Source organism: Pteropus medius, unplaced genomic scaffold (assembly GCF_902729225.1).
Source record: "Pteropus medius unplaced genomic scaffold, Ma_sr-lr_union100, whole genome shotgun sequence".
In the NCBI taxonomy this organism is placed as follows: Eukaryota; Metazoa; Chordata; class Mammalia; order Chiroptera; family Pteropodidae; genus Pteropus; species Pteropus medius.
The window spans coordinates 898,308-924,123 of record NW_024350324.1 but is presented as its reverse complement, the minus strand read 5'-3'; the positions used below and the strand labels follow the sequence as shown (position 1 = coordinate 924,123).

The following is a 25,816-nucleotide window of genomic DNA, read 5'->3' as shown; positions in this document are numbered from 1 at the left end:
CGGCCCGCGCTTACGCCGCCAGCGTCGCGGGGAGGGCGCGGCGCCCACTGCGCAGCCGCCGCCGCCGCAGGGTGCGCGCCGACGTCACAGCGCGGGGTGGGGCCCGGCGGCGCGCCCGCCGCTTTGCGGCAGCAGCTGGCGCTGCGCGACGGCCGCCGCGCTTTGCGGCCGCTCCGTGGTAGGCAGGCCGCTGCCCGCGGGGCCAGCGGAGGCACGCGGCCGCGGGGGCGCGCGTGCGACTGGGAGGGAACCGGGCCGCGTTCACTCCCCGGAGGCGGTGTTCTCGCCGCCCGCCCGGTCCGCCCCGCCGTTGTCATGGCGACGCGTGGCCCGTCGCCCCGCCGCGCTTCTGTTACGTCATGGTCTCGCCACCTGACGTCACGGCCGGGCGGGGCCGCGGGGCGTGGTCAGCGCGCGGACAGGTCGACTTCGGGCCGGGTGGTGGGACGGGCTGGGTGGGGCCGGGAGGAGAAAGAATTCTGGGGTCACCAGCAGGCACTGTGGTCGCAGTGTCCTAATAAGTGGTGACGTCAGCGAGGAGCAAATGAGTAGTCAGCGCGGGCCTCGTCCGCCGTAAGTCACCTGAGGCAACTGGTCCGGGTGCTGCTCGGCCACCCTGCGGATCACAGGCCGTGCACGAAGCTAGCACTCGGTAATGCCTGCCGCCCGGACCTAGAGGAGGCCTCAGGAAGGGTTGACCGGGGCAAGCCCCGCAGTGAGGCCCTGCCCCACCGAGGTCAGGGCCTGGAGGACCGGTGCCTGCTCTCCCGCATGCCCTGCGTGCCTCCTGTGGGTATTTTAACGTTGGAGGAGACTCATCCATTCAAGTATTTATTAAATGCAGCCAGTGGCTCTCAGAATAGAAGGGTGAGCTGGATTCTTGGCGTCGCTTCCCAGGGAATCCTCAGCCCTAAGGGGAAGAGGGGACAGGACAGCAAATAAATGGACACGATGAGTTCAGAGATGGCATGGGGCAGTGACCAAGAGCCTCACCCTAAAATCCTAAAGCTAGATGGGACCAGATGGAAGGAACATTCTGTGGTCTCTGATTACTGTCGTGTTGACCCGCAGCAAGATGGGGTGCAAAGGAAAAGTGGGGGAGGAGAAGTAAACGAACAGGACAGTGGAATGGCAGCGGTTTGGGGCCAAGCCAGGCCCTTGCAGAGGCTGGTTTTAGGGTTTGTTCTGCCCCAATCCTTCTTCAGTCTCACTCGCAATGTCTCCGCCTCCAGGAAGCCCAAGCCCAAGCCTGTTGTCCTTTCTTATTGCATCCCGACCCCTCCGAGCTGAGCCTTACCGTAAAGGAGTGTGTGTGTTTAAGGTCAGCCTCCCCTGCCAGCCATACCAGGCCAGGGATGGTGTCTGCTTTGCTCACTACTGTGCCTGTACATACACTAGGCACTCAGTCCATGTGTGGTGCACAAATGAATGGATGAATGAACAAATGAATGAACTCCATGGTCCTCCCAGAATCTGGAGAACCTGGGGTTTTATTTCCTCAGACTTTCCAGCCTCATCTTTCTTCTCCCATTGTTCACATTCAGGAAAAATCTACTTTCTTGCACACAACTCCCAGAGGGGCGGGGGGCACGGTGGCCTTGCCTCCAAATGTATTTGAACCTTGACCCTGAACTCCAGCCTTGTCCAGTGAAAGGCAGGGTGGTTTGTGCAGCAGAAAGAACACACACAGTGAGGCCAAGGCAGGGGCTGTGTAGCTATGGCTAGGTCACTGGCCGCCTCTGGTCCTCTGCATCTCTGTCTGGACCTTAGGACTAACCATAGCCCCCTCAGGTGTATCATGGGGAATCCACGAATTAACGAATGAGTGGCCAGCACAGGACCTTCTGCCTCAAAAGAACGTATTTCTAATCACTAGGCATCTTTGAAAAAGCACATCGCATTTCCAACTTTCTCATTTTTAACCCGCTTCCAACGTGGTCCCCACATTCCCACATCCTTTGGGTTTTGATCATGGGGACATCCTTTGGGAAAGCTGGGGTGGGAAACAGCCCCTTCGGGGCTCTTGATAAAATAGTAAGAACGTTGTGAAGAGGTTGAGCTGCCCTCCCCACCACTCCCCAGAGAGTCAATATCGTGGCCTCCCAATAAAGCGCAAAGGGCTGTGGATTCTGGGGCGGGGGCGGGGGCCGGGGTGGACGGCGGAAAGTGCCACCCGTCTCTTCTGTTTCTTTACCCCTGCAAGAGGCAGGTCCTTCTGTCTGCTCCTCCTTGGAGAGACCCCAGGACAGTCTCAGGGTTGCTTCCTGGTGTCCAGTGCCAGCCAAGGCATGAGCAGGTGCTCCAGTTCTGTCGCATGGGATGGAATCAGTGCTCCCCGTGGCAAGAGCTCCCCCCATGGGGCAGGGACTCACGTAGACGTGCACACTCCCGTGTGGCAACAGGTTTAGAGTGGCGAAGGGGCTTCCTGCCATCTCCTGGCTTTGAACCTCCAACACTGCCGCCATCTACGGGTAGGTAGCACCAGCCCCCGCCCGGCCCTCGTGGCTGCAGAATTACAGCGTTCAACCCAAGGTGGGGCCCGATGCCTTATCCTCACTGGTTGGGACAAGTCACAGTTCTCTCTGGATACTGTGAGCCATGGAGGTTAGGGACCCGTGGGAGAGGCGGTGAGGGACGGGTCATAAGTGACAGTAGGCGGCAGATAAGGAGGTCCTGCTACTGGCTTCTGGCAAGGCTTCCTTTAGCTCAGGTCTCCCCACCACCATCCACCCGTGATCCCATGCTGCAGACATCCGGGTAGGTCACTCTCTGTGGGGGCGTCCCGGGCACTGCGGGGACTGAGCAGCATCCCCGGCCCCACCCACTGATGCCGGGAGCACCCATGTGACAGCCGCAGACGCCCAGACATAGCCCAGGCTCTCCTGGAGGCAGGATCGCTCCAGGTGAGGCCCCCCGCTTAGGCTGCGAGGTTTGACGTGGCAAAACTGTTCTGAGCAGAAGCCGAGTAGCAACTGAGTTGGAAAAATTGGTCTGTCTCAGATACAGGTACCACAAGGTGAAAACTCTGTGGAAGGGCCCTCCCTGCCTCCCAGGTACATACCAGTATTTATTACATTAGGATTGAAGACAGAAAATGTAAAGACATTTGTTATTACTGTCCTTTAAAAGTAAATTCATTTTAACATTTAAAAAAATACCCCGTTTAAAAAAAAAAACAAACGAGCGGTATTGTTTTCCTTCTGCAGATTTTAATGTCTGGCTTCGCAGAGGGTGACAGCTGGACCCTCCCCTGGCTGTGGCTTTCACTCCCTGACAACACAGCGATTTGGCTGCAAGACAGACATTGAAGACAAGAAGTTTACCTGGGAGGCACTGGGCAGGAACTGTCAGGGAGGCGTGAACAAGCAGGTCACAGCTGTGGGCAGTCCCGGTTCAGTCCCTCTGGTCCTTTTGGGGGACCCTGTCTCACCACACAGTACGCACACGCCGCACAGATGTACATACACCACACCACAGTATGCACACACCACACATGCACATGCCACACAGATGCACACACACCACGCACCCCACACGTACCGTACATGTGTCACAAACGCACCACATGCATCCGTATGTCACACGCACATGCCACGAACAGCCCCTGGGAGGCTTGGTCTGCTGCAGAAAAAATGTATTTATTTCCAGAATATTTTCACTTAACAAAAACTACGACAACGTTACAAAGATGCCAAGTACAGCGGGCCGAGGGTGTGCTATGGGCAAGTCCAGCTGTGCGTCCTGCACCTGGTTAACCAGCTGTCACCACTGGCGTCACAGTCATGACGAAATTTGGCCCATGGTTAGTGCCGTGCAGGCCTCTGGTCGGTTGCGGGAGGCTGGTTTGGGGACATTACGAGACCCCCAGGCTTCCATTTGCCATCCAGGGGAGCCTCATCCTTCGGGGACCCAGGTCCGGGTGCTTCCTCAGTGACTGAGGCCACCTTTGGACACCAAGCTGCATTCAGCACAAGCAACCAAAGCAAGCAAGCACGGTGTGAGAACACGCTCGGGCCACCCCGGGGCTTGTGGGGAGGCTGGCGGCCTGGCGGGGCACGGTGCAACAGGGTGGGCAGCCAGGAGCCCAGAGGCCACTGGGACGCCTCCCTTGGCCATCCATGCACAAAGGTGCTACGGAGTCGCCCACACGACGCCAGTCCCTTCGTCTCCGTGGGCGCTAGAAGCAGCGGGGAGCGCGGCGACAGTGTCCGGCTTCCTCCATAAGGCACAGAGACCTGTCACGTCTCACTTCCTCTGAGAAACACGGCCTCCTGCACGTCCAGAGAAGGGCCGTGCGGGTCACAGTCTGAGCGGCCAGCCCGGCGCCTGGGCCTCAGGGCCATGAGCCGTCTGTCAAGACGCACATGATTTTCTGTTTGCACAGTGAGGGGACAGTTTTAACCCCATTCTGGGGAAGAGAGCGTCTCAGGGAGGGCGACTGCAGGCTGAAAGGGTAGTGGCCAATGGCCCTGTGCGGAGCGCCTGAGACAGACGGACAGGGAGAAGCTGAGATGATGGCGCCGAGGCAGTGAACTGGCCTCTGGCTGTCCCCACGGGCTCGTCCGAGAGCCTCTGGCTGCAAGTGGACAAAAATAAGGAGGACCCGGCCGTGCGTCAGGTTCCTGTGTCTCCAGCGGGGGACAGGAACTTGGTGCCAAGGCCCCATCTTCCTGGGCACTGGGCAAGGGTGACAACTTGGTTGGGGGCAGTGGGGTGGACACCAGGAGCCCTCCTCAGTGCCATCAGCCTCCCCGACTTCCTGGGGAGGCAGGGGTCAGCTCCCAAGACCCTGAGGAGAAGGAAGTGACTGCCGCAGCAGATGTCATGGTGACCAAACCTTTGCAGGAGTAGGAGGGACATCTTTCTGGGGGACAGCAGGGGCTGGCTGGCTCCTGGGCAGTGATTGCCAGGAGCTCCGCTCTTGGATGTGAGATGAGCATGAGCATGGGTCCCCGAGAGCTGCTGGGGTCTGTGGTCCCAGCTGACGGAGCTCCTAGTGGCCACCAACAGTGGCTGATGTCCTAGTTGGGGGAGGGGCCTGCCCGCCACCTGGGAGGGACAGGGGACGGCCACTTGGGGCCTCTTGGGACCCAAAAGGGCTACAAGAGGGTTGGGAGAGATGGGCCGGCAGTGACAGGCGGGTGGCAGCCCCCACTAAGGCCACTGGCTACCGCTGGCTGGGTAGCTGGGCACAGCTGGGTACTCGGGCAGGCTGTTCCCGGAGAAGTTGTTGAACTGGGCCTCCCGAGAGGGCGGGTTCCGCCATGTGCCCGTGCTCCACTCGGTCTGCGCCTTCTGGAAGCTTCCGCCGTTTCCCCGGTAGATCCTGTGTACCTGTGCGAGCAGAGGACAGAGACCAGTGTGGCTGCAGGGACCAGAGAGGCGCCTCGTGTCCAGATAGTGCATTCCTTAAAGGAACGACAAAGGCCACAGAGCGGTCTTTGTGGAAGCGTCAGGAAGCGCACAGAAGCGAAGACCGCGGTCGTGGAAGGCCCCGCCCTGGGCCACAGGCCCAGTGGTCCCTGGTGCCCACCTCCACGGCCCTGTCCTGGAAAGGGGCAGGTCTGGGGCCTGTCTTCCCGTGGACGGCCTCTCCGCCCCTCTCGCTGCCTGGTGGGTGGCCCTGGGCACCCTTGGGCAGCGCCCGCCGTGGAGAAGCCGCAGGAAACTCGTGTGACAATCACTCCCACAGCCTCCGGACACGGGAGCGCCAGGCCCTGGACCTCACACGTCGCACATAAGCAATGACCTTGACAGAGACCCCTGCACGAACCAGCGACTCCATGTCATCCAGGAGGGCTGTGACTCTGAGACACCAGGCTGTGCTATTTCTAGAAATCCTGGCAAATTCAATAACCAAGAAAACAGCCCCTTTTAACTCGAAGCGTTTGATCATCAGTGAAATTGAATGATTTTGTCTTTTTCCACCAACATGGACTGTCTTTCTTGTATCTTCCCAGCGAATCCCCAAACCTGGGTGGCCCTGAGGACCCCAACAGAGGGAGTCGTCTGAACCTGCTTTGCTGGAACTCTCTCCGCTTTAAGCCTGTAAACCCCTCTCTCCCACGGCCTGGGGGGGCCTGCCCTGGGGTCTTGCCGGCCTTCCCCTGTGGTGCTCCAAGCACCTCCATAGCTTCTGCTGGCCCTTCCCCTTAGACTGTCCACACAGCTAGGAGGACGCTGAGGTGCGGACACGGGGAACTGAGCACCCCTACGTCCTCGCCAACAGCCTGGCGCAGTCTCTGAACCCGGCCTCGACATGGCTGCCTCGGCTGAGGCCGCGTGGCGAGGAGGCGGGCAACCCAGCTCCAATAGCCCCGTGCGCCGGCCCCCAACACAGAGCTGAGCCGGCCACCTCCTCATTCCCGGGGCCTCCATGTGGTCTGGGATGACCCTCATGGGGTCAGCGCCCCCAGGAATGGCGCAGACGTCTCCCACGGGAAGGCCCCACACGCAGGAGCATGCTTTGTGGGGGAGTGCTCTGCGACAGCCCAGACGGTCGACACGAAGCCACCCACAAGGGGGGTGATAGATGCACTGAATCCTTAGCTTCATTTAATTTTACTTAATTTGAATTTAAAGGCGAATGACAACATGTGGCCGGAGGTGGCCAAGCGGAGCAGCGTGGACACTTTGGGACGTGTGTGTGCTGGGCTCCAGCAGATGAGACCCCAAAGGCAGGCATGGTCACCACCGGCCCACACTCTGCCGTTACTGAAGTCCTTCCTCCTCGGAAGGCCAGCACGGGCGGGACCGACAGGTTGAGGGCCTAGACCACAAGGGGTCTGCCCTGCCCCCAGAGGTCAGTCACGTCACTTCCCAGACACCTAGTCTGTTGTTCCTGAAACGGGGATGACACGAGTCCCCGGGGCCGGAAGGGTCAAGTGACAGGAGGTGTGGGAAGAAGCTGGACGTTTCAGGGCCCAGAGGACTTACCTTCGTGATCACGATGGCCATCATGGCGGCCGACATGGTGAACATAATGGCCGGAAGCAGCATGACCACGGCAGCCCCGACACTGGTCTGGAAGAACCCGATCGCTGCCAGCCAACCACTGCAAGGGGCAAGGGAGAGCATGGGTGCCCGCACGACCACCAGACAACGGGCCACTGTCCCGCACGCGCAAACATCTCCCAAAAACCAACACGAAGATAAATGACCTGCAGAGAGATGGGCAATGCGTACAAGGACGACTGAGGTGACCACGAACTCACGACACGATGCGCGAACCCCCCAATGAAGACGTGCAAGTGAGAACGAGCTATCACCCCTACTGCCCTGCCCGAACGTCACGTGCGTGAGGGGACGGCGACGAGGACACCCCTTAGTAGCAGTGTGTGCCCTTCACGAAGGCAACGGGTCACATCTCTAACGAGGCGCAGGTGTTCGTCCCTCTGACTCCACCCCGCCCTCCCACCCCAAGAACGCGGCCGCTGTCCGGGATACCAGAGCTGCACGCCCTGGCGCCCACGGGCTGGGAACAGCAGCCACACGATGGAGGGCTGAGGGGACAGCAGAGATGAGCGAGAGGAGGGGAAGCCGAGGCTCCGTCGGCACAGCAAGGTCCTATGACACCCGCACGTCACTGGCCCACGCGAGGGACGACATCCGTCTCGTGCTCCACGCCTGCCTCTCAGGGTGGGGCAGCAGGACACACGGTGTTTTTTGAGAACATTTTTTCTTATCAAGTAATAAAATCACATGATTCAGGAATCAGGAAACTTCAAATAACATACAAGAAACCGCCTCTCCTGCTGCCCCTCCCCGGGGAGACGTGACCGCTACGAACCCTCCCACAGTGCCCGCGCGTGCCCTCCCACGGTGCCGTCTCCACCGAGAAACAAACGGACAGTCTCGCACGTGCCTTCACACTGAGGGGTGCGAGCAAAGCCAGGCAGCGGAGGGCGGGAAGGACAGGCGGCTGCGCTGGGCCACGCAGGGCAGCTGGATGCCGTCTCATGGGGAGGGCGTAATGCCCTTGGGCTCCTGGGAAGGGAGGAGGCACTGGTTTGGCTGGGGACCGTCGCTTTGGGGACGAATGATCTCCCTCTGAATCTGGAGCCCTAGAACAAGCGTCAGCCGGGTAGGGGCTCCAGGCCAAGGTCTCTGGGGAGGGTGAGTGTGCCCGGGCGGGGATGTGGAACAGGGAGCCTGCTCTGTGGCGCCAGCCTTCCAGAACCACCAGGAGTGAGCTGGCAGCTGCCAGCGTCCCAGAGAGCGAGTTTGGTTATGACCCAGGATGAGGGCACTTGGAACAGCAAGTGATAAGCTGGCCTCGACCAGCTACAAACGTGCGAGTGAGCCTGCTGCACCCCGACTGTACCCAGAGGCCAGAGCCCAGTGTAGGGCACAGGGAGCCCGGCATGAGGCCTGGAGGCGGAGGGCAGGGGCAGGGCAGGGATGAGAGGGTGCGAGGTGCCCCCCCGCAGCTACCCCGCCAGGAGCTCGAGGGGCTGGAACCAGGGAGAGGGCGCAGAACATGCGCAGGACAGCACGGGGTGCAGACTGAAACAGCTGGGCGAGAGCTAAGACAGTCACACGGCAACGCCACTCGGGTGCACCCCCGAAAGAAACAAGGCACCCACAGAATTGTGTAGAAATTTCACAGCAGTGCTAACTGCAAAAGAATAGAAACAGCCCGAATGTCCATCAGCCAATGACAAATAGACATATGTCCACCTGCACAGAGGAGTGTCACTCAGCCATGAAAAGGGAGGAGGCGCTGACACCACGACGTGGACGGACCCTGAACACACGACGCTCAGGGAGAGACGCCGACACACAGGCCACGCTGTGATTCCACTTATGTGACACGTCCAGAACAGGCACGTCCACAGACAGAAAGTGGGTGAGTGGGTGTCAGGGGCTGGGGGGGACTGACGATGGGATGAGGTTTCCTTCCGTGGTGAAGGAATGTTCTGGGACTAGACAGAGAGCTGGTTGCACGACCCTGAGGCTGTACTAAAAATACTGGATTGCCACTTGAAGAGTGAACTTCCGAGCTGTTACCGGCCGGCCCCCACTGCGGACGCGCCGCAGGACAGTGGAACCCGCAGGCCGGGGGGTGGGGGAGCGCCGGCCCCCACGCGGGCACACCGCTGACGCGACGTCTGAATGGACGGCACGCAGAACCCTGAGCAGGGACAGGGTGCTCGTGGAAGCGCGGAGAGGTGAGCGGCCTGCAGTCCGGGGGACGGCGTCGTGCCCGCGTGGGGTCTGCTGCGTGAAGGGATCAGATGCAGGGTGGGTGGCAGCGCCCCATCCATCTCTGCGCACGTCACCCTCCGAGCACCCGAGGTCAGAAGGCTGCTTCCGGAGACCAGGAGCGCAAGGCAGCGCAGCACACCTGAGTGTGGAGGGCCAGCTGCGGGGCTGAGGCGAGCCTGCACCGCGGCCACGTGCGACACACCCACACGCCCTACGCGTCCTTCCCTTCGTGGATCCATGGGGAAGGGTTTGCCCAGAGGACCATGAACATCTGAGTGTGTAGGAAGTAAAGGGTCCGCAGGACACAGAAGGTGACCGTGACGGGCGCTCCTGAGCACTCCTGCTTAGGGATGAGCCTGTGTCTCCACAGGATACTGTCCCACTGTCCCTTGCTCTGGCCCCACCAGGCAGTTCCCACCAGAGCCTGTGGGCCACCCGCCCCCTGGCGGTGAGCTTAGGGACTGCCAACCACTCAGGGCATGGGGAGGGGGGGAAGCGGGGCGCAGGCGAGTGCAGGCTGGCAGAGCGGCCTGGGCTCGACCCCAAGACCCGCAGAAGCCAAGGGGCCACGTACACCATCCTCCACACCCCTCTGCAGAGCCTGCAGTTCCCAGTACTGGAGCAACCAAGGAAACCGGACTCTGGGGCAGTGACAAGGCCTGGTGCCAGTGTCCACTGTCCCCGCCGCCCTGGGCCTCAGTGGGAGGCAAGGCAGGGAGGCCCAAGCCGCCCGCACACACAGAGCCATCGTCTGCACTGCTGCCTCCCAACCCCGCAGAGGAGAACACCACGACAGCCCCTTCCCAGAGGTCCCGACCTTGGCGGCACCCCTTTCCCCTGAGCCTTCAGCCCCCGAGGAGGCTGTGCCCACCGATCTAGCACAGGAACCAGGGTGGTGGGGACACCAGAAAGGAAAGAGCTTGCACAGAGGCTGAGGCTAGGCACCCCCCAGAGGCTGGAACTGGTGTCTCGGGGCTCCTGCCACCCCCAACCCCCAACAGCTCCCGGCCCTAAACGCTCTGCAAACAGGCGGGTCACGCCGAGCACCGCTGTCCTCTGGGGTCTGGGGTCTGGGACGAGCCGGGCAGAGGTGCCCACAAGACTGGCGCCCAGTGGGACCCCCGGTGCTGGGTCTCTGTGAGGCCCCTGGGGACCGCACCTCACAGTGTGTCACGTCTCATCTGGGGGGAACGAAGCCCACTGGGAGAGGACTCTGGGAGCTGTGCCTGGCCCCCAGCCCACCCCCAGCCCTTTCCCTCGGCGCATCTCGCTCTGTCCGGTCTCCACAGCGACCAAGGCCATGGGGGGCCCCTGCTGCTGAGTCCTGGGGTCCCCCCCACGAAGCCGCACCTGGGCAGTACTAGGGTCCCTGAGACAACACCTCGCCGGCTCTCCAGACCCAGCCAAGACGACGCCGGCCGCGGTCCAGGGCCCAGTGCCCGCCACATAGAAAGGGCCGTCTCAGGGAGCCGTAGGAGGCAAAGCCTGGCGTTGACCTCGAGCCTCCGTGCAGAGAAGGGAACCAAGAGTGATGGGGGTGAGGGTGAGGGAGTGAAAGGGGAGAGGATGAGGTGGAGTGAAAGAGGTGAGGTGAAAGAGGATATGAGAAATTGAGGGGGAGTGGGGGGATGAGGGGGAGTGAGGGGGGGTGGTGAGGGGGGTGAGGGGGCTGAGGGGCGGGTCACCCACACGGGCTGAGGAGCCAGACGCACGCGGCTCTCATTGCCCAGGATGAATGCAGTGCTTCTCCCAGTGGACATAGGACAGAGGGACAGGGAGGCGGGAAGGTCACAGACCAGGCCGCGCTGCCGGCTGTGACGAGCGGGAAGGGGCCGTGAGCCAGGGACGCGGTGCCTCTGGAAGCTGGAAGAGGCCGGAGACGGTTCTCCCGGAGCCTCAGGACGGCCCGGCCTGGCCCGGCCCGGCCCTGCCCTGCCTGGGCGTGGCCCACGAGGCCCATGTGGAACCCCGGCCCCAAGCTGGAAACAAGGAGTGTGTTTCATCTTAGGGCGCTAAGTTTGGAGTAATTCTTATGGCAGCCACAGAAACCCTGTACGACACCCTAAAAATGAGCACACGGGAGAGCGGCGCTCTTGCTGGACAGTGCTGGCCCACATGTGTTGGCCCCGCCGGCTGGCCAGGCTGAGGACCACACACTTGCCAGCGGAGCATGGGAAGCTCCGCGCACAGGCCCTGGGCGCCTCCCAGCAGTGTGCGTGGAGCAGGAAGCCATCTCCGCTGTCCTCCAGCATCAGGAGCGGGGTCTGCGTTACAGCACTGGGCCCGCGCAGGCCGACACGCGCATTCAGTCATGGGCCTGCAGTCACCATGCGTCACAGCGGCCATGCTCACGACTTACCAGGCGCCCCATCCTGAGAAGCCGATGGCCTGGATGACAGTCAGGACAAACTGGGCTCCGAAGATGAAGAAAAACGCCATGAAATTGAAGGAGCTGTCAGCCCTGGAGAGGAGAGGAAATGGCCGTGAGGGTGACCCGGCCAGGCTCCCGTCCCTAGGGACCGACCAACGCGGCTAGGCACGAGCTGCTGCACGCTGCCCTCTGAGGACACGCTGTACCCACGGGGCCCCCCGCACCTGAGGACGTCACTGCAGCTGGCACACAGGCTGCCTATCTCAATGACCAGAGCTTCCCCTGAAGATGGGGCCCCGTGAATTCGAGATGCCCCCCGCTCTGCCTGCTGCCCCAGGATGCCTGCAGTTCACAGAAGGAGGGTGGGAGGGGGCAGGGGAGTGTCTGGCCACGCAGGACCACTCCTGGGCAGTCCCCAGGCCTGCTGTGTGCAGTGCCTCGTGTGAGGCTGCCAGCTGGCCCAGACCTCCAGCAGCAACTCCCTTTAGCGTCATTGGATGTGAGTGGGTTCAGCTTCCTGTCCCCTCCGGGGACCTAACTCAGTCTGGGGGCCGGGGGCTTAGGGGCCTCAGCCTGTGTAGTGGGGGGCCGGCTGGGGTGAGTGCAGAGCGGCGGATTCCCAGCAGCCAAACGGGGAAACCACCCACGTGCCCGTCTACACGTAGGTGAACCACGCAACGCGGCTGACCAAACTGGAGTGTCACTTGACCATGGCAGGGGGGAGGCGCTGACACCCGCCACCACATGGATGGACCCCGAACACACAACGCTCAGTGAGAAATGCCGACGCACAGGCCACACAGTGTGTGAAATGTCCAGAACAAGCACATCCACAGACGGAATGGGTGTCAGGGAGCTGAGGAGGGGGTGGGGTGACTGCTGATGGGGATAGGGCTGCTTCTGGGTGATGGAATATTCTGGAACTGGAGGAGATGGCTGTACGACCTCATGAAGGCTCTAAAAACACTGAACTGTGAGGTGGGCGAGTCATGTGGAAGGTGAGGCACACCCCAACAGTTACTAAGACACGTGACACAACGGACGACAGCAAGCCGCCGCCCGCAGAACCTAACAGGACCTGTCACCCACACTGGACGAGAGGGACGGTGTCCAGCACGTGGACAAGGGTGACAGGCACAGGTCCCGAGTGGGCGGCACGGTGGGCACACGCAGCTGGCGGTGTGCTGCCGCCCCGCTCGGCGCCGTCCCACTCGGCGCCGTCCCAGACGCGGCCGCACTCACCGGAAGGCCTTGTAGGCGGGCCGGAACCAGCACACGTAGCCGCAGGGGGAGAAGAGCAGCAGCCAGAGCAGGGCCAGCCCGAAGTTGGCTCCCGAGCCACCGCCGATCCACCAGGCAAGGCAGGCGACGAGGTTGACTGCCAGGGTGGCGCAGTAGACTGGAGAGGGAGGGCGAGGGGGCTGAGCCGGGCCTCGGGCTCGGGACTCGCCCGCCCTCTGCACAGGGACCACGGCCAGAGGGGGCTCCAGGGGACAGAGCTCCCCACCCAGCCAGCCCCACCTGCTCGTCCAGCACACCACACCGCCCCCTGGGACCAACTCTATCAGAGGGGATATCTGTCACCACCTCGGGTCCCACAGCCCGAAGACGGGGCAGCTTTGCAGCCTGGGCCTCTGTAGGGTGCGGGAGGCCCCCCGCGCGCCCACCCGCCACTCACAGAGCCACAGCCGGTAGATCCGCTTCACCAGGACCTGGTGCTCGATGGGGATCTCGTCGGAGAAGTCCTGGTAGAAGCAGGGCTTCAGGGGCACGAAGCTGGGCAGCGGCGGGAAGTTGTTCTCCTTCCCTGCGGGAACACAGTGCCGTGGCGCCCTAAGCGACGGCCCAGGGCCTGCGCCACGCGCTCTCGTGGCAGCAGACTGTGCCGGCAGGACCCAGTTAAGGCCCCTGAGAGGGGACGACCCTAGGTTCCCGGGCCCAGCATCCTCACAGGGTCCTCATAAGGGGGAGGTGGGAGGGTCACAGAGAGATGGACGAGGCTGCGCCACCAGCTGTGACAAGGGGGCAGGGGCCTCTGGAAGCTGGCAGAGGCCGGGACGGTTCTCCCGGGGCCTCGGGACGGCTCGGCCCCACCCCTCCTGGGTTCACCTCGTGAGGCCATGTGGGACCCCCGACCTCCAGCCTCTAGGACAGTGAACTCTGAGCAGTGCTTGTGGCCGTTTCTTCAGGCTGTCACGGGGCAGAGCCCATGCCCTGCTAACGCCCATCTGCAGGGAAGGTTCTGGCACCTGGAGCGTGTGAGTTCCCCGGGGCCAAGCACCAGATGGCCATATGCCAACAACTGCTCCCTCACCACCAGGAGGCCAGAGAGCTCGGTGTCGCACGGCCCTGATCCCTCCTGAGGCACCAGAGGAGGGTCCTTCCTGCCTCTGCCAGCTTCTGGGGATTCTGGGCGTCCCTGGGCTGGTGGCCACGTCCCCCAACCTCTGCCTCCACAGTCACATGGTCTCTCTCTGTGTCTGTGTACGGAGCTCCCTCTTCTTATCAGGATGCCCGTCACTGGATCATGGCCACCCGACTCCAGCGTGAACCCATTTTAACAAATACCCCTGTGAAGACACTATTTCCCAGCAAGGTCCCATTCCCAGGTACCAGGGGCGGGACCTAAACATATTTTTTCAGGGACGAGGTCCGACGCGCAGCAGGAACCCAGTGCTGTCCCGGTGCTGGTCAGCGTGCCTCGGCTCGCACCCACCCCAGCAAGGCACGCGTCCTGAGCACTGCCGGGCTGCCCTCAAGGGTCGCCAATCCGGCTGGGGGGACTGACAATCACCGAGACCAATGGGTAACTGTGCAGTGTGCTGAGACTTGCCCAGCACTGCAGAGAGAAGGCTCCAGAGCAGGTGGGGGTCAACATATGGGGCGGGTGGCCTCACTCAAACAGTGGCATCTGCAGAAAGACTCAGAACTGCAGAGGGGCCCCAGGGAGTATGGGGGAGGGTGTGGCCAGTGCCGAGGCAGGGGCAGCAAGAGCAGGGGCTGGGGCACGGCGAAGGTGGGGGTGGCACCAGCACAGGCCCAATGACGTGAGACGCGTCCGATTCCCCGTCTCTGTGGCAAGGCCCTGAGGAGCAGCATTCCCACCTTTGCCTCCCAGTGAGCCGGCCCCTGGGGTCTCCCCGCCATGACAGCCTGCCACGTGCTGGTCACAGCCCTCACAGGCCCTGTCCACACCATGCGACTTGGCACCCGAGGCACCCTCAGTGCCTGCCCCCGTCCCACGGCTGCCTCGGCCACCACCTCGCCTCGCACCGCCACCGCCCACGGCGAGCCTGGTGGTGGATCCTGCCAGCACCGTCGCGACAGGAATGAGGCGGACGACCACAGCCCAGCCATGCGGCCCAACACCTTGTTTTTTTGGCTGAACATTCTGTGCAGACTTGGGGCCCAGCACCTGGGTTCGAATCCAGCTCCTCCACTGCGGACTAACCAAGGCCACCTAACTGCAGCTCCCCGAGAAAGTGAAGGTGTCGCCTGCGTACAGGCTTGAACCCCAGTGCCAAACCTCAGGGCCACCCATGGTGTCAACAACAAAACCAGCCTCAGATGGAAGCCTGGCCAGGCTGTGACGACTTGAGTGGGAATCTAGTGCTTCCGTCTGCTCGGTGCTGGGAGGCAACCCCGACGCCCACTGTGGGAGGAGGTGCGTGAGCTGTGTGCCGAGGGGGACTTCGGGGGGGTGCGGAGGGGCCCACCCAGGGACACATCCCAAAGGGACAGAGACACAGGACCCCCCACTGCAGAGCCGCGAACAACTCACCAGACATTTCCGCTGTGATGTCCCGGTGGGGCTGAAGCCTGCAGTCACCTGGAGGGGAAACAGCCACCGTCAGGGGGTTCCCATGGCTGCCGGGTAACCCCAATCCCCGCTGCAGCCTAGTTGGCTGCTGTGAGCAGAGTCCTAACCCCCAGGCTGTCCATGAGCGTCTCTGGGCTCTGACACAAAAGGCCACCCTGAAAGTGTGACCTCAGCTGTCACCTCCCCTCGGAGACCCTGGGCAGCATCTGCGATGGCAGGAAAGGGTCAGCCCACGGTCCCCTGCCACCACAGCACGGCCCAGGATCCCGATGACCACACCGCCCCTCGCCTTCTTGTCCCCCACGCTTTATCCACGGACGGCTCTGGGCGCCTGCTTGTGACTGCAGAGCCTGACTTCAGAGTCCCCAAGCCTGGGTTTCCATTCATTGCTCTGTCACTTCAGGGAAGTCACAAACTCTCTGCTCTGTGGTTTTCGCCCTTTGAGCCTCACGAGGCCAAAGACCCCACTGTGACCTAAGTGAAGCTCCCGGGGACACACCTGGCACCCAGCAGCCCTTCCTAGGGGCTGTGTGAGTTCACGCCACAGGACAGCCCGACGCTCTAGTCCGCCACCAATGTGGACAACCGAGCAGAACGGCTAGATCCACGAGGGCCCTGTGGGGGGATGGTGCCGTCTCCAGGAGAGGGGGCCCCCCAGCCTTCACAGCACAGCTGGGCCTGAACCGACCCCAGGGCCTGGCCCCAGAGCAGGCAGGACGCTGTCCCTGCGGTCAGGCACTGGGGACAAGTTTCTCATCCACAGTCCAGGCAAGGAGGGTCCGGTGACGCCGAGTTCTCCATGCTTATCTCCCCGACTAGACAATGGCCCCATCGGAATGCTCCCCCTGGCCCTGGCTGGACCTCCCTGCAGGCCCAGCAGGCTTGCGCCCTGCCTGTGTCCGTCACCGCGCTGGCTGCTAGGCCGACCCCAACCCCCGCCTGCCCTGCCAACAGGCTGGGAGCATCCACCAGCACGGATTCGAGGACGGGCTCAGGGCAGGGATGGCCCAGGTGCCTGCAGTGCCGCGTGGTCACACAGGGCATGTCTGCCGGATGGACAAATGGCCCACTCCAAGTCCCACACCAATACGTTGGTTCTAGTGCTGGCCACTCTGAGACAGACACCGCTGACTCCCTCTGGGGAACCCTCTGGCCACCTGGGAAGGACGGGAAATGGGACGGCCCCAAAGAAGCCTCTGGGCCGGCTAAGTCCGGACACACCCTGGCCGGCCACACCCTGCAGACCAAGGACGCAGGAGGCTTTGCCCACTGAGCCCCGTGCACGCCCAAACCCTCGGCCAAACCCTCGGCGCGGCCGCCCATAACTCTGCGCACGGACACCGACCGGGTTTCGGGGTCGTGTTTATTTTCACAGGTCAGAGCTGACAGCAAGGGGACACAATCCCGGTGGGCTCGGGGCGCAGGCGGCCGGAGGAGTGAGGCCTGAGTGTCCATCCGCGAGGCCCGGCAGGACCGCCACGCTCCGGCCCAGTGGAACGCGCAGTCTGGCGGAGACGCAGCCCCGTGCGCTGGCGGGAACGGCGGGGCTGCTGGGCTGGGTGGTGTGAAGGTCCCTGGAAGCCGCGCGCAGGACCCAGGCCCCAGACAAGGTGGGAGCCGGCCTGAGAGAACCCGAGAGGAGACGGGGCCGCGGCGCCTACGTGTCGGGATCCAGCCGCTGGCACTGGGCGCCCAGCACGCCGCGGAACACCTGGAAGCGGTGGTTGAGGTCGGGCCGGGCGTGGATGCGGAAGCGGGAGCCCAGGGCGCCGTCGGGGGAGGGCGCCCCGTAGAAGACGCGCTGCACGCGGGAGTGCACCAGGGCCATGGCGCACATGGCGCAGGGCTCGCGGGTGATGTAGAGGTCGTAGCCGGTGCACACGTAGGGGAGACCGTCCTCGTCCATGTCCTTGTCCAGCTTGCGCACAGAGCCCACTCGGACGCCCTGGGGGGCGGAGGCCGGGGTGAAAGAGCAGGCAGGGTGGGGCCTGAGGTCGTAGGTGCCGCGGCCCTGTCCCTGGGCCACCAGATCAATGCACACCATGGTGGCGTGCAGCAGGGGGCTGGCCGCGCTGCTGCAGTCATGGCCAGTGGCCAGCACACGGCCAGAGGCCGGGTCCACCACCACAGCCCCCACGGCCCTCAGGCCCCTGGCAGCCGCCTGCTGCGCGGCCTGCACGGCCCGCTCCATGTGGGCCTGCATCTCCGTCCGCTCCTGCGCTGAGAAGAGCCGCCCGGCCAGGGCGCGGGTCACGTGCTTGTCCTCGTGGAAGGACGTGGGCCAGTGGGCGCGTGCCTCCTCAAACTGGCCCCTGGTCAGGGGCGGCCGGGCGGGCACGGGCACCAGGAAGGGCTGCCCCAGGCCTTGGGGGTCGACGGCCGGCTGCGGGAGGAGTTCGGCCAGCGATCGCGTGCCCGCGGCCGGCCCTGCCAGGCACAGCAGCATCTCCAGCGCGTGCGGGTGGCTGGCGTCACGGCTTGGCCGCACCCTCTTGAGGTGAGGCTGGGCGGGCAGCGGGTGGACAGCCGACACCTCCTTGAGCAGGCGCGAGGTCTGGCGCTTGTCGAGGATGGGTGCGGCGTAGGCCAGCACCAGCTCCACGTCCTTGGCCTGCTGCTCCGACAGGACCGGGAGGGCTTGCCATGGCACAGGCTCTCGCTCCGGGCTCCTAGCTTTCTCGTCCCCACGCTGCTTCACCTCCAGGGGCTCCATCCTCGGCTCGGCTCCGACTGTGGGAGACAGAGATCGGAGCAGAGCATCATCCGTCAGCCGCAGGAGGCCCGGGGGGGCCAAGGAGTCCGTCCCAGGTGCGTGCCGGATGCGAGGGCTCATCCTGGGTAAGATGCATCACCGGTCATGCCCACTCACATCCTACCGACTCGGTCTGCATGAAGTTTAGACTGCCACTGAGCCCGCCCCGCTCGCCTCTGAGATGTGCCATGTGCGGAAACACATGCTGGGTCACCGGGATTAACGTGGAAGAAAGAACACGAACCGCCTCCTAAGTTCTTTCATGTCGACTAGGTGTCAAAGTGCAAACATAGTGTGCTCTCAGCTAACGAAACACGTTAAGGTTAACTTCACCTGCTTCTCTGTAATTTCCAAAAACGCAGCTTCCAAAAGATGTAATGTTACGTGTGCCTCGCACCTCGCATGCCAGTCCCTTGTTCAGGACTGTTTTGGGTGACGTCAGAGATAAAGCACAGAACACCTCGACCAGGTTCCGGAGGCCTCGGGCGCCACCGACTGCCCAGAACCTGGCCCTGCCGGCGACTCATAGCAGGACAGGCCCTCCTGTCCCATCCCCATGTACGAGAGCACTGAAGTCCCTGGGGCTTTCATCACTCGTGACGTGCCTCCTGGCTCAGTCCTCGGCCCCATGGGCCCCGCTGCTGTCGGCCGGGCCCTTCAGAGGGCATGCGAGCGCCTCGCCCACCACAGTGTGTCCTAAGCTCAGTCCAATCTCGGCAAATGTGCTGAAGCCGGGTGCCGGTGGCAGCCACGAGAAGTGGACCACGTGGCGGGGGTCGTAGGGTGCCCACAGGCAGGCCCACGGTGCCAACTCCAAATCCACCCCCGCACACCATATGCCGGGACCGCATGGCCCGCGTGGCCCGCCCCAGGCTGCGGAAGCTCCCACTGTCCGCCGGGCACAGACAGACACAGCCTTGTTTGTCCCTCCAAGAGTGCAACCTCTGTCTGATCAAACAAAACAAGCGACAAATAAAAGAGGCTGCCTTTGGGACTCTGCCAGTCAGGCCACCAACTCCCAGGAAGGAGGGATGAAATGTCACAGAACAGTCGTGTGTGACCCAGCAACTCCACTCCCCTCCCAGGTGTGCGCCCAGAAAACTGGAAGCCCGTGTCCACACGAAATCTGTCCACGCGTGTCCACAGGGGCAGGACTCAGGACAGCCAAAAGGTGGAAACGACCCAAGTGTCCATCCACTGATGAATGGGCACACACCGAGAGGTCCGTCCACACAGGGGAACATCACTCAGCCTGAAAACGGAGTAAAGGGCTGACCACCGCCACAACGGGGACAGAGCCCGACAACGTCAAACCCAGGAGAGAAGCCGAACACATACAGCCACATGGGGCATGATTCCATCTATGTGAAACGTCCAGAACGGGCACAGCCACAGGGACAGAAAGCGGGTCAGTGGATTACAGGAACTGCGGTAGAGATGTATGTGACTGCTAATGAGGACAGGTTTCCTCCTGTGGTGATGGAATGTTCTGGAGTTAGATAGCGATGACAGTTGCACAAACGTACTAGAAAACACCTACGTGAACACTCAAAGGGGGTGAATTGCATCTCAACAAAGCCGCTGTGGAAGAAAACGGGGAGGGGGAAGGACACCTGGGGGACAGCAGGTCAGCAGACCCCACATAGGCGCACTGCCTCGATGGCAGCTGCCAGCTGCGGTTACTGTGACACTGTGTCCTCGTGCTTCCACGAGCGGGCTCCCCTACTTCTCTCAACGACTTGGGAGGGAGCCCCTGGGACTGTCCCGTCTACAGGACAAGCGAGGCTCCTTGAGGCGGAGGACTTTACCAGGGCACGTGGCTGGTGCCCATCGGCTCAGGGCCTCTGTCTTCCAGGCCCATCAGGAAGATGGAGGTCCTGAGCCCCCTCTACAGATGAAAACAAACAGGCTCGGTGGTGGGTGACCCACCCGAGCCCCCACCCACATCCCCGTGGGGCGGGCCAGCCCACCTGCGAACAGACTCTGTGCACAAACACTTTGCCGAAACGCACCCAGGATCTGAAGCGTGGCTAGCGGCAGCTGCCGACCCTGGGTTCCTCTTTCCGTCCCCAAAGCCCCAGAGCAAGCCCGGGCTCCAGGTGCCCCGACTGCTCCCGCGGCCCTCCCCGCAAGCTCCCCACCGGAACCGCCCTGCTCAGTCCTTTCTCCGAGTACGGCCACCTCCTAAAACGCTCAGGGGGCGGCCGCAGCCTACTCGGACACCGTGATCACGTGTTGCGATGCTCCTGGTCCATCCAGGTCGGGGAGGCTCGACTGTGTCAGCAGCCCCCCGAGGGCCTGGCACATCCAGGGAGACGGACCCCTACCTGCAAGGCTCCCCAGCAGCCTAGGACCACCCGCCCCCACAGCACCACACCAGAAAATGAGCATGTACTGAAACTCTTGGGGACACTGGGTGGTGGCATGTGGGGGCACTGCGCCTGGGGTCCCAGCAGGAGTGGACTCGCTCTGAGAGGGACACAGGATATAGTGCTTATCCAATGAGCTGTCAGGCTCTGCAGGGACAACAACGTGAGCCTCAGGCAGGAGGCTTTATCTTTTCTTCCTGGATTAGGAAGGAAACAGTCTGGACCTGGCTGTGTCTTGGCCCCATTTCCTGGCTGTGCGTCCTTGGGCATCTGTCCTAACCCCCACCGCGCAACGGGAATCCATCCCCACCGGGCAGGGATGGCAGGGCAAGTGAGAAAAGCCACAAGAGGCCTCGCAGTCCTGGGTGGTAAACAACCTGACAGCTCCTCAGCGGCCCAGTGCCCTGGCTGTGGTGGCAGAGTCCAGGAGGGCTCCTGGGAGGTGGTGATCTACAGCTGGGCCTGGAAGGCGGGCAGGGAAGGATAGGGAGTCTCGAGCAGAAGGAATAGCTAGTGCTGGAGTCTCAGACGCGCCCACAGTTTCGAATGCAGTTTCCAGGTCTCAGCCCACCAGAAGTGGAGGGGACCGTCATCCGTATTTCTAACAAGCTCCCCAGTTATCTGTTACTTGCAGAGCACGGTTGACAGATAACTTCTGGGACACCCCATAAATTCGAATTCCAGCTAACAGAGCTGGTTCTTAGTATAAGTGTGTTCCGTGCAATCTACGCTAAAAAACTATTCGTCGTTTGCATGGAAGTTGAATTTAACGGGGCGCCCTGCGTGTTTACCTGGTGAACCTGACACCCTGCAGGAGGGCCTTCTGTGCACGAAAGTTCGAGAACCTCAGGCTTGTGGGGTGTGGGAGAGATCCCTTATCCTGGGGTGGTATAAAAAAAGGCCTTGCAGGTTCACACTTCCCTTCAGTCTGAGGAATGATCACGATGTTCAGGACGCATAGAAACACTGGGGACCTTTGCCCAAGGCCGTGAAGCAGGTAAACGCGCAGCCCCGAGGCAGCGGGTGCCCGAGATGACCCGAGGGCGAGGCGCGCCGGAAGCAGCTGGTCGCACGGGGTCCCCACCCCCGGCCTCAGGGGCGCACGCACGCGCAGAAGGGCGATGGGCGCGAGGAGCGGGGTCCCGAGGTCCGGCCGCCCCACGCGCACGCGCACACGCGACGCTCCCCCGGCCCGCCCGAGGCGCGCGCGAGGCCGGGCCGGCGGTCCCTTCGCCCCTGCGCGCGCGCGGGCGGCGGCCCCCGAAGCCGAGACCCGCGTCGCCGAACCTGCCCGCCTTCCGCGGCAGCCTGGGCCACGAAAGCCCGAGACGCCGGGGCCGCGCGCTTACCTGAGGAGACGGGAGCGAGCTCTGCGCTTCACCAAGTCTTAGCAACCGGCCCGCCGGCCCCGCCTCCACCTGGCTTCGCGGGGCACGACGGGAGCGTAGTTCCAGGGGCGGGGTCGGCGCGAGTTAGAGGCGGGGCCTGAACTACAATCCCCACAATGCCGCGCGCGCGGCCGCCTCGCTCCGCCCTCCGCGAGGCCGCTCGCGTGACCTGTGGGACTGCTGGTCGAGCGCTGACTCCGGGGTTCGAGACCCAACGGAGTGGGCGGGGAAAGTCGGCCCTTCGGGAGATCAGCAGAGTAGGGAGACTGAAGCAGAGGGGCATACGACACCCGCTACAGTCACCGAGCCCAGTTTGCTGTCACCACGTGGTTCTGGAGGGGAGGTCCCCACTGCATGGGGCCAGCTTCCAATTATGGTCTGGGGCTCCTGCGGACCCCTGGCCTCAGTTTTCCCATCTGTTCAGTAGGCGATGGGAGCCGTTCGACACTCGGGAGAAAAAAATGCTAATTTTGTAGGCATATCCAGTTATTCATTCTAGTTAGGTGTAACCCTGTGATTCTCAACCGGGAGCAGTTTATCCCCCGAACCACAAAGGGACAAAGGCACTGTTTGGGGACATTTGTAGCTGTCGCTGCTCCGGGTGCATCTAGCATCAAGCGGCATCAAGACTTGTAGGCCAGGGATGCTGTTCAACAGACCACACCGCAGGGCACAAGCTGCCAGGAATCGTTTTTGCCACCCAAGGCTTATGTGAGAGTGAAGCCAAAACAGAGAACAGACTCCAGAAGGAGTGCTCTGTGCTGGGACAACACTTTAAGCACCTGGATCGAGCCACACCTGAGTCAGGGAACCTTTCAAATTCCCTGTGTGTTTTGTTCTGTTTTGTTTTAAGCTAACCTGAGTCATGATTTTGGTCTTTTTTACACCAAGAGCTTTGACCGGTAGGGTCCCTTTTGTCTTGATTCCAACATCCTTCACAAGTAACATTACCCTCGAAACTCATGGCAACAGGTTCATGTCCAGAACCAAAAGGTTGGAAAAACTGTGGAATCAGTTCCCCGTTGTAAGCTTAGTGGCAGCGAAAAGCTCCCCGGAGTCGGTCAGAAGTCTGCGTCAGCTGCTGCCCAGCTGGATGGCCATAAGCTTGTCCACGTCTGCAAGACAGTCAAGAAATGAACCTAGGGAGGCACCAAGTTGGGTAGCCTGTGTTTATTTGGCTCATCATCCCGATGACACTCCAAAGTTGCCACGACAGTCCTATGGGCCCCAGGTGCTTCCCGCTTTTGTGGTAATCCTCAGCCTAGGCACTTCCCAGACATGGAGCGAGGCAGCGGGACTTCCTTCAACTGCCCAGGGAAGGCCAATCAAAGCCCGCTGGACCCTGACAAGGAAGGGAAAATGCCATCTCCTGTCTCCCAGAGGTTTACTGTCCCCAGGAGGTCTCTCGATAAATTAATCCCCAGCTAACTAACCAAACTTAGAGGGCCTGTGATCCCATCACGCACACACACGCACGCTCAGAGAATTGATCAGCCACCAACCATCGGTCACTCCCCCGGCCAGAAAACATTCATTTCCAAAAGCAAACTCAAATGTAGCCCAATTCTAAAGCATGGCCTCTTTGCTCAGAGCCCTCCTCCTTTTTGTAATGCTTACAGCACCTGGTCTCCCTAGGTGGTCTCCCATCCAAGTACTAACCAGGCCCGACCCTGCTTAGCTTCCGAGATCAGATGAGATCAGGCTTGTTCAGGGTGGCGTGGCCGTAGACGAGTAAGAGCCCTTTAACCCTTAGGGAACCCTGATGTCTACTACAGATAACCCACCCGGTTCTCCGCTTTCCCAGGTTCCAGAGGCTGACGCTAATGAGATGATAACATTAAAAACCATTATCACCGATTAATAAGGGTGAATATTTACAAAGCGCTTATTTGCAACCCAATGCTGTTCTGGTTGACTCCTATACTATCTCATTTAATTCTTACTACAATTCCCTGGGACAGTACAAGTGCTGAAGCATTGAAATGACCTCTCCACGTGACACGGGACTGGCAATGCGCCTCATGGGGCGCTCGGTTCCGATGGACTCTCCCCAAAGCCCTGGCCACATGGAACTGGGGTGTTGAGGGAGGGGGCCCCCATTGCAAATAGTCCTGTTCTCTCCTGGACCGCTCTTTGTTTTAGAGTCTTCCCAGTACTGATTCTCTGGTGGTCTGTCATTTACTTAGAATGTCTGCTCCACGAGGGCTCAAGGTTTTTTCGCTGCGGATCCCCACTGCCTGGCCCAGAGCAAGCACTCGATGCCCGGGAACAGGCGATGTCTTTGTTGTCGTTATTTGGCCATGACAAATGGGATTTGCCACGCATCCCCGACCCTGGCCCTCCGCCCCTCTTCCCGACCTTCCAAATATCAAACGGTCAATGTCGCCACCTACCGACCAAAGGCGGCAACGATGAATTCCTAGCCCCAGGCCTGATTTGAGCGCTTTCCAGGACAGCCACAGCCACATTGCCCCTGGCCCCTGGGGGTCAGAGAGACCTGGTGCCTGGCTCCAAGGGTGCTGCTCCACACCACCCCCACAATTCCCAGGAGACACCCACAACCAAGAACCACGCACCTATGCATCACTAGTGCTGAGGCTGAGGGCCCCAGCCCAGAGCCAAAAGGACACGGCAGTCCTTGTAGGGGACCTTGGGCAAACGTTCTGTTGGGTCAGATGGTGACTCTGCGTTTAGCCCTTTGAGATGCTCCGACACTGCTTTGCATGGCGGCTGCCCCGTCTTACATGTGAGCCCACGTGCCACGTGTATGGGTTCTGATGTCCCCACCTCCTCCCCAATGCCTGTTATTATCTATCTTTGTGGGTACAGCTGTCCTGTGCAGTGTGAAGGGCCACCTCCCTGTGCGCTGGGGTCCCCGTTTCCACGATGGCTCAACTGTCGGGGACACAATTGTTATTTTGTGCCTATGACCCGCCAAGTCAGATAAACTAAAGACGATGTCATTTCTGATGCAGTGGCTTCTCTACAGAGCTAAACGCAGGTGTTGACTTCACCCCAGAGCGGTCAGGGAAGACGTCTCTGCAGAGGTGACACTTTCCCTGAGTCCCAGACGACGAGACATTTTCTGTGGGAAGAGCATTCCAGGCAGGGGGGATGGCTCACGCAAAGGCGCTGAGGCAGGCCCTGTTTTAACTGGGAGTGTCCCCGTGGGTGACATTTGGTGAGCACAGGGGCGTGCAAAAGACAGGAAGCCAGAGAGCTTGGCCACTTGGGAAGCCACTGGGTGGTTTTGATGACAGCTGAACTCACGTATATTCTGCGACCCGGGAAATCAACTCCTGACACAGGCCAGGTGCCTGTTATGGACTGGATGTGTCCCCTGAAAGTCACGCGTTGAGGTCCTAACTCTCAGGACCTCGGGATGCGACTGTATTGGGAGATGGGGTCTTTAGAGAGGTGACAAAGGTAACATGAGGCCATCGCTGTGGGCCCTCATCCAACACGACTGGTGTCCTTCTAAGAGGAGATGACACAGACACACACGGAGGGACGACCACGTGAGGACGTGGGAGGGAGGACTGAAGAGAAACCAGCCCTGCTGACTCCTTGACCTCTGAGTCCTGCCTCCAGAACTCGGAGGAAACCAGACTGTTGATTAAGCCACCCCTGTTGTACTGTATTATGGCAGCACCAGCAAACTAATGCGGCATCCCAGAAAACCAGCGTTTACGTCCGGCGAAAGACTCGTGCGAACCTCCACAGCCCCGAACTGGAAACGACCCAAGTATCCACCTGCAAAAATGAACCTACATTGACTTGTCATTGTTACTCAATGTCCGTAGTGAACATCAGGGTTCTCTGTTCATGTCGCACATGTATAATGACACGTACCAACTGCTACAGGACCATACAGAGCATTTTCGCTGCCCTAAAACTCCTCTGTGCTCC

General features: G+C 61.4%; 2 protein-coding genes and 1 pseudogene across 4 annotated transcripts; all 3 read right to left on the bottom strand.

Moving 5' to 3' along the window:
• Window positions 1–3,619: 3,619 nt before the first annotated feature.
• On the bottom strand, window positions 3,620–21,950 carry SCAMP4 (secretory carrier membrane protein 4). Its single transcript, XM_039839125.1, has 7 exons — window positions 21,869–21,950; window positions 15,360–15,407; window positions 13,257–13,385; window positions 12,821–12,977; window positions 11,567–11,668; window positions 6,937–7,054; window positions 3,620–5,334 (listed from the first exon to the last, which is right to left on the bottom strand). The coding sequence occupies exons 2-7, from the start codon at window positions 15,364–15,366 to the stop codon at window positions 5,155–5,157; spliced, it is 693 nt and encodes a 230-aa protein (XP_039695059.1). The 5' UTR covers window positions 15,367–15,407; window positions 21,869–21,950; the 3' UTR covers window positions 3,620–5,154.
• Window positions 16,744–21,949, bottom strand: ADAT3 (adenosine deaminase tRNA specific 3). Of its 3 annotated transcripts, none has more exons than XM_039839123.1 (2): window positions 21,869–21,949; window positions 16,744–18,128 (listed from the first exon to the last, which is right to left on the bottom strand). In XM_039839123.1, exon 2 carries the CDS (start codon window positions 18,109–18,111, stop codon window positions 17,056–17,058), a length of 1,056 nt encoding a protein of 351 aa, XP_039695057.1. In that variant the 5' UTR covers window positions 18,112–18,128; window positions 21,869–21,949; the 3' UTR covers window positions 16,744–17,055. The 3 variants fall into 3 exon arrangements, with proteins under 3 accessions (XP_039695057.1, XP_039695058.1, XP_039695056.1); XM_039839124.1 differs by lacking the exon at window positions 21,869–21,949 and adding an exon at window positions 21,311–21,862; XM_039839122.1 differs by lacking the exon at window positions 21,869–21,949 and having other exon boundaries at window positions 16,744–21,862.
• A 1,567-nt stretch (window positions 21,951–23,517) lies between the features above and the next one.
• LOC120583777 (uncharacterized) lies at window positions 23,518–23,636 on the bottom strand (annotated as a pseudogene).
• Between the last annotated feature and the right edge of the window lie 2,180 nt (window positions 23,637–25,816).